General features: G+C 32.3%; 1 protein-coding gene across 2 annotated transcripts; it reads right to left on the bottom strand.

Moving 5' to 3' along the window:
- LOC123708700 lies at positions 1–8,322 on the bottom strand. Of its 2 annotated transcripts, none has more exons than XM_045659538.1 (9): positions 8,079–8,322; positions 7,579–7,680; positions 6,979–7,074; positions 6,219–6,431; positions 4,715–5,851; positions 3,114–4,521; positions 2,212–2,364; positions 1,790–1,939; positions 1–782 (listed from the first exon to the last, which is right to left on the bottom strand). In XM_045659538.1, exons 1-9 carry the CDS (start codon positions 8,151–8,153, stop codon positions 583–585), a joined length of 3,534 nt encoding a protein of 1,177 aa, XP_045515494.1. In that variant the 5' UTR covers positions 8,154–8,322; the 3' UTR covers positions 1–582. The 2 variants fall into 2 exon arrangements, with proteins under 2 accessions (XP_045515494.1, XP_045515502.1); XM_045659546.1 differs by having other exon boundaries at positions 7,579–7,667.
- Positions 8,323–8,348: the final 26 nt, after the last annotated feature.

Raw genomic sequence — 8,348 nt, 5'->3', positions numbered from 1 at the left:
TAATAAGAATATTCTTTATTCATGTCTCTCTGACATTTCACATATTCAAACACTTCTATTGATCATCTCATAAATACTCAATGTCAAAAAAATGACGTTTGACAGATATTGCCGATGGGCTTTTTGACAGTATGCAAAGTGTTACTAGTGCTTTAAACAACGTTATAGGGGAAAATCTTATATTTTTCAAAAAATTAAAAATATTTATACCCGACTGTCATATGATGACATTAATCAATATCACACTTGTACATAATGTCTTCCTATCACTGTTTTGGAGTTCAACTTCGTCGTAGATTGATTTTAATCGAAACATAATATATGTGACTTTGCGTAAATTATTTATAATATTAATTAATGGATTAACATGAAAACCTTGAAGTTTACAGGGCATATCATAACCGCCACGCCACCTTTTGGATCATAACTGTTTTGGCGGTTTTTTGGAATTATGAATGTTAAATTATTTCTTTAAACCATAACAGAATTATAAATAAACAATTTGTATAGGTCATATCTATCAGGTCGTCTATCTGAAATAATAAAACATTGTCAACTAGCCCATTCGCTGCGCCCGCGCAATTAATCCAATCTATTCTGTTCAATTTCTAATGTCTGTTTTAAAACTCCATCGAGAATAAATTCGTTAGAAACGATAATACCACCTTTCTTCTTGATAGCGGGCCACAATGCCTTATCAACGGGTGTCGACACAACCAGCCATTTTGATTTGGGAGCAGCTAAAGCTTCCTTCCACTTGCCTCCCGAACATTCTACGATCACTAAAATAGTCACAGATGTTAAAAATATATTTAAAAAAACTTACGGCCTATAAAGGTTACACCTTAGATTTGATTTGTAATATTTTTTTCTTACAATAAACAAATAGGCCAGCTTTCTGGTGCCTGACAGTCATCGTCGACTTTTTAGGTCTGAACCCGGTTTTCCTTTTGCCTCACGATATTTTACGGTACCATACGTATTAGCGTTAAGGCCACAAGAGGCTAACACTGTTCGTATTGAGAATATTTCTAGGTCAAAATCCTATTAACGAAATCACTTGCGAACGATTGACTGCCTGCTGAATTATCAATTTAAAATCCTAAAGAACTTTTTTATAATATTAAACTCGAGTTATAAGACATCAAGCTTGCAATTGGACCACCTCATTAAATTGATTTTGTATATAATTTTATCCTATACGATTAGCTTCCTAACGCCCTTTAAGTCTTCTACATAACGTCTTCTGAACCATATGTTTTGTATTTCTTCAATAGTGACTTGTATTTATATTATGTTTATGGTATTTTAGAACCTGGCATTAATTGTGATGTGTTGACTGTTTCCTTAACAGACCTGGCTGTGATCCCTTATAAAAGGAATTAAATATTATGACACTATCTGGCCAATATATGCTTGAAAAGATAGATGATTTTAAAACAAATGGTGACTTTAGCAGTATAATACAGAAACGAAACAGAACAAATAAGCGTACGACCAACCAGGCTCCAGAAGATAAACCACTTCTTATATGGAAATTGTATTAGTTTTAATAACAAGCGAATTGAGAGATGTATCACTGAATAAATTCAAAACTCTCGTTAAACGTAAATTAATCAATAAAGGTTTTTATCAATTTGCATGACTCAACACTTGTCGATTAAAAAGAGTGGCGGAGAGTTTCTTGCCCGCTCTACGCCCGTGATGACGTTCATAATGTAGTTAACCTATATGAAAAAAGTTATTTTGAGATTGACTTTGAACCTAAACTTCTATAATAGATACTTACATTTCATCTCCTGAGCGTTAGGCATAACACTAGGCGTGCAAGAGACGTATAGGCCTTTAAGAAAGTTCCTTTTGCTCTGCAACGTTTGCTCCAGTTTGAAATTGAACCTCTGTTCGGAGACTTCGTCCTGAATCAAGTAGTACCAGGGTTCTAGAATAATCCAAATGGTTTAAATTATAGAGCTGTCCTGACGGGCGAGGCTTAAAGCTCACGGCGAATGAATGAAATCTATATGTCCAGTACTTGACTCAAAATAAAAATAGTACTGAGATATACAGAAATCTGAGGGCGAGACCTAAAAATCTTTAAACTCTTTTGCTAGTACGAAAAAGGAATCAACGTGCGAACTAATAATTCTTATTTTTCCCTAACTACCTGAAGCCGGCGCGGGCAAAATCTTTTTCACAAGTCAGCATACATACCGACAATAACGTTGTTATCGATGCAGGCTTGAACCCACTGCCGCCCAACTATAGGCTTCCCAAGCCCCACCGCACATAATAATTTAAATGTCCGTTTTATTTGTAGCGTCAACACTACTGTACATGCTTTTACGTCAGTAACAAGGACTGCACCTGTGAATATATTAATTGTAATTAAAAGCTGAAAGGAATGAAATCACTTTGCTAAAATAGAAAACTTTCGGCCGAAAAAAATATCCTATAATTAATTATATATATAATATAATTTATTTATTAATAGTTTTAATGTTAAACAATCCATTTCAGTTTCCAAGGTAATTCACAGCACTAGTGGAGACTAAAAAAGCACTTGTCTAAGACTAATAAAGCAGTTATCTAAGACTAATAAAGCAGTTATCTAAGACTAATAAAGCAGTTATCTAAGACTAATAAAGCAGTTATCTAAGACTAATAAAGCAGTTATCTAAGACTAATAAAGCAGTTATCTAAGACTAATAAAGCAGTTATCTAAGACTAATAAAGCAGTTATCTAAGACTAATAAAGCAGTTATCTAAGACTAATAAAGCAGTTATCTAAGACTAATAAAGCAGTTATCTAAGACTAATAAAGCAGTTACCTAAGACTAATAAAGCAGTTATCTAAGACTAATAAAGCAGTTATCTAAGACTAATAAAGCAGTTATCTAAGACTTATAGAGCACTTATTTAAGACTTATAGAGCACTTATTTAAGACTTATAGAGCACTTGTGTAAGACTAATACAGCTCTTATCTAAGACTACGAAAGCCAGCCCATATCTAAGACTTATAAACCACTTATATAAGGCTTATAGAGCACGTATCTAAGGCTTATAGAGCACTTATCTAAGACTTATAGAGCACTTATCTGAGGCTAAAACTTACCTAAACTCTCCAATTGGCTTTTTACTTCGTTAGCGGGGAATGCGGTGAATAGTACATAGTGGGTTTTCTGTCTTCTCCCTGAGGTTGCTCTCAAATTTGTGAGCAGTCCAAGTGAGGTCGCCGGTCTATGTTTTTTAGCGGGTAGTTCATCATTAGCAAACGCATGTCTTTTAAGTCCAGGTGAATTATTAGACGAACTATAGACTTCGCTCTCGTCACCGTCCTTCGTACATTTTCGCCTTCGACTTCGCCTGAGCGGTTCAGTTTCTACTCCATTCGATATATCATTGTATGAACTCCGTCTCTTTAGTATCCCTTTCAGATTTACTTTGGACTCACGACTTCGTGTTTGTCGTGTAATAGAGCCCCCATCGTCACTTGTCTCTGGTTTTTCTTCGGCCTTATCTGTTTTTGGTCGTCCGCGCTTGGTAGGTTTAACTATTTTTACTTTAATTGTCTCACTAACTTTGCCATCTTTAGATTTTGAGGTTCTCTTTGCTTTAGTTTCCTTTGAGGTAGTCGGTTCTTCGGTATTGATTCCTGTTATCCTTTTTTCTCGTTTGGGAATTTCTTCTGGTTCCTTTGTAAAATTAAGTTTGGAAGCATCTGCTGACTTTCTTGTCTTTTCACTTTTAAGGCGCAAGATATTTTCAGTAACTATGTCTGCATCAATGTTTTCCTCTTGATCTGGAATATAATGCGACTTCAGTATAGTTTCATTAACACTTTTAGAACTGTTCAAGAATCTCTTAGTGGGTTTTTTTACTCGCATAGAAATTCTAGTAGGCAGGTCGTCGGCATCGAACTTCCGCAGTAGGTCTAGCTTAACTTCACTGAGTTTCTTCTTCTTTTTAAATAATATTGGCGTGCCTTCTTCAGACTCTTTTTCGGATTCAGAATCACTTAATACATCTGTGATGGTCTTGCTTTGAGCAGTAATACTAGTTTTTATTTCTTGACTATTTGGTAAATCAGTACACATAAATTTAAATGGTTTAGAAGGTGTAGTTTCACAATCTGAACTGTCACTGGGAAATGTTTTAAGATTTGATTTTTTTTCTACACCAACTATCTCTCTTACTTCTTGACTGGATAAACCAGAAATTATTTCATTGATTTTAGTTTCGTCACCTGGATCATTTAAGTCTTTAGTAATATTTTGGGGATCTGTTTGTGTACATAAATCTCCTATAATATCTTGTGTAGCTGCGTAATAGTTTGGATCGTCGTCTTCAGAAACTGCAGGTTTCTTTTTGAGGGGATTTGGTTTGTTTAAATATTCTGTTAGGTTCATTTGTCTTTTAACTTTTCGTGGTGTAGGTTTCGGTACTTTAAAGTTATCGTTGATAGTTATAATTTGTTTTAAGACTTTGCATTTAAGTGTTGTATCTTCTTCTGGTACTATCACCTGTTATAAAAAATATATATTTTACTAAAATTTTATGTAGCACGTCAAGGTATTCAATATAGCTAGAAAAATATTATGCAAAGTGCTTTATACAACAAATTGAACTTGCTTATTGACAATACAAAATTAACTAATACGAAAATAATGATATTAATTCTGTGTCATTCTATACTTATAAAAATTCTGTTGTTACCTGTGTTAACATGTCTTCATAATTACAGTTTGAAGCATCACTAGATTTTCCATTTTCAAGATCCTCTGATATTATTTGTGTTTGTAAATCTTCGAATTTTGTGTCTTTGTCTTTTGTAGACTCGTGGTTTTGTTCTAAATTATCTTCACAGTCGGTTATGTCTTCTTCTGCATCTGTTATGTTAGAAACTCCCAGGGGATTTACGTTAGTTGTATTGTTTTGTGTTAAAATTATTTGAGTTGGTAAAATGTCTATATCATCAATGTGTTCTTCATTTCTTTCGGAAGAGTTAGTAGTAATAATTTGTGTCGGCAAATTATCAAAATCATCACAATTAGCAACATTTCGGACGTTTTCTGGAGTGTTACTTAAGTTCGCATTTGGACTAGATGGCAAAATAGCTTGCGAATCCAAATTATCTTCTATGGACTGGCTACTAATTTCATCAAAAAGAATTATATCGTCAGAGGCTTCATGACTTTTACATTTTTCATTTACAGTTTGGTTTTCTGGTTTTGGTTCTATAAAAAATTGCTGTGTTTCTGCATCAAATATACTAATATCTTTGTTTATATCAAGTTCCATATGCACTGATGTCTCTATTGTACAAACATTTGGTAAATTGTCTGTAACATGAACTTGGGTCTCCATGTCGTAAAAATCATCAGGCATTTTCGTGTTTGCTTTAAAAACAGAGGCATTGTATTCGTAGGGGTCATTACAGTTATCAGGAATTTGCGTATCTAAATCGTGAACATCTTTGTGACCATTAGCCTTAGTTTCATTTGTAAGATTAGAAAAGTTCAGTTTATCTTCATAAGGTAATTGTGTATCAGCTTCATAAATAGACACATTGTTTTTATTATTGTCAATACTTCCATCAGTAATTTGTGTATGTAATTTGTGAAATCCTTTTTGGTTGATGGTATCTTCTGATTTAACAGACACAACTTGTACAGTTTTAAGACCAGAATCAAATTGAAATGATTCTGATTTCTTTGAAGAATTCCAGTTAACATTATTTTTATCATTTTGACTACCTGGTTTATTAAAACTTGGTTTTCCAGATGGCTTAACAAAATTATTTGAGTGTTTACTAACTATTTGTGGCTGTGACGGAGTAATAAATGAGTCGTCCTGAAACAGACAATATATTTTTATACTTAATACAGCCAGTAAAAATTTAATAAACAATGCCTTCATAGATCAATGTAAAAGACACATTATTTTGAACAAACATAGGGTACATTTATATTTTTTCTTATATTTGCTATAAGCATATTCTGAATGGTATAAAATGTTATTACATAACAGAGTACAAAGTGGCTCAGCTGATGTCAAGTGATACCCCGCCGCACATGGACACTCACTCACATTGATAGAAGGCTCGCAAGTGTGTTGCCTGCCTTGAATAAATCGGTATGCAGCTCCTTACAATTCTACATAGTGGTGTGCGGCAAAATCTTAAGAATCACTTAGTTGTGACTAAATAATATTTTCTTACCCTATCACTGACTTCTGGCGATTCTGGTATTATAGCAGTGTAGTTTATTTTAGATACATGCTTTTTTAAGACAGGTGTTTCTGGGATCTCTAATGCTTGTGTCATTGGTAGATCAGTTTCATCTTCCAGTAATCTAAATATACCAAATACTTGACCAAACTGTACAGTGTCTCCATTTTGTAATGCTTGGGGAATGTAAGGATCCAATGTTTTCTAAAAAAACAAAATCCTAAAAATGAGTTTATATACATGTTGCACTTTTTCGTTAATGCAAAGCACTGTTGAGGTTGGTTGGTTGTTTTTTGGTGCTTATTATATTGAGTGTATATTTATCATTGTTTGTCTAACATAGAAAAAACATACACCAAATTGTAAACATGATACATGACTTGACTTACGTTATTTGACTTCAACTTAATTAGTTGTAATTGATTGACAGACTTTAATGTAAAAACATTCTTGTGTATACACTATGTTAAGTTTTGCTATATATGCCTTAATGCAACAAAGGAATAAGATTTAGATTAGATATTTTTTAATTCATTATCTAGTATCTATTTTAGTCTATTTTTGTTGTGTCCAGATTTTTTATATATCATTTCTAGATTAAGTTTAAAATAAGAATCCCGCATAAAATCAATTAAAAATTTAATTATTATATGATTTTTATTTTTTAGTCTGCATACTCTTAGTTTTTATTATATTGTAATGTTATATGATGTGTATTCAAAAAAGTTCATAAATGTAAAAAATAACTTACATCTTGCAGTTTTGTTTTATTTGCTGAATCAAGGTCCATCAGCATGAAATTATTTTTATTTAATACATTGAGCACAGCATGTTGACGGGATATGGACTGTGAATTAAATGATAACATTAGCGAACAAATATATTAAAACAAATAAAAATGTCCTTAAAACAAACTTATGAAACTAAAATAAGTAAATCAAAAGAGGTCAAATTTTATAAAGAAAAATATTTTGAAACAGGCCAGGAGGGAAAAAAGAATAATTTTAATGGGAATATTAGATAATTAAGGAAATAACTGATGTTTGAGATATCTTTGGTTTCTTTAACTGTAATTTTCTGATTTGGACACAAAGGCTCTCGTAAATGAATAATAAAATGTATCAGTGAAACTTCTACCCTATGTGTGATGCATTTTTTAAATCTAATTTAGCAGTATGTGTATCACTATACCAACAATAATATAATCAATCAACAATAGTTGTAATTTTGGGATTGCTAGTGTCTGCCACATTAACAATATAATATTTTGTCACCACCCCAGCAGTCAGTTCAATAAGAATAATAAAACCTTACATTTTTATTACGGAACAATCACTATAAGTATACTTACATTTAGATTTAGAACAATATTGCATGTTTGGGGATCTCTACCTATCTTGTTTGGCCCTTTCACAACTGGATACTTAGTTCCACATATTCCTAAAAAACCAATCTGAAAAATAAATACTTTACTTGACACTACACGCTACTAACTTTTACAAGTATTTGTGAAAATTTGCAAAGATAACAATCAAGAGTATGTAGATACATAGCATTGACCTTGGCCTTTTAGCGATAGAACTTGTAATGATAAAAATATTACTGAAAATACCGAATGAGTATAACTTATTTAAAACAACAATTATTTTTTTCTATACATGGAATTCAGATACAACCATTTTAAAAATAAAAAATAAGCGGCACTCGCGTTACGAAGATGCCCACTTTTTAGCACTACTGATATATATATATATAAATTTATATATATATATATATATAAATATATATCAATCACATTTTTATAGGTAATGGTTGGGATGGCTAACAATTTTTTTTATGTTTAATGTGTACCTGTTCAGGACCCCGTATTTCAGAAGTATTTCCGAATGTTTGTTGTGTACTCTCCAACCGTTGAGTCAGCTCCATGGCGTGTTGTTGCTGTGCGGTTATTTATCTGGATTCCGAAAAACACGAAAATATTTTTAAAAAATATTTACGTGTGTTATAGTTGTAGAGTAAAAGCTTGAAATTATACATCAGATTGTTTCGAGAGTTAGTTCATAGTTGTATAGTTAAAATATCATATAATGTATTCCCTATTTCTTGAATAAACAAAAAAAT

The sequence above is a fragment of the Pieris brassicae genome, chromosome 1 (assembly GCF_905147105.1).
Source record: "Pieris brassicae chromosome 1, ilPieBrab1.1, whole genome shotgun sequence".
NCBI classification, from domain to species: domain Eukaryota; kingdom Metazoa; phylum Arthropoda; class Insecta; order Lepidoptera; family Pieridae; genus Pieris; species Pieris brassicae.
This window is presented reverse-complemented; position numbering and strand designations above follow the sequence as displayed.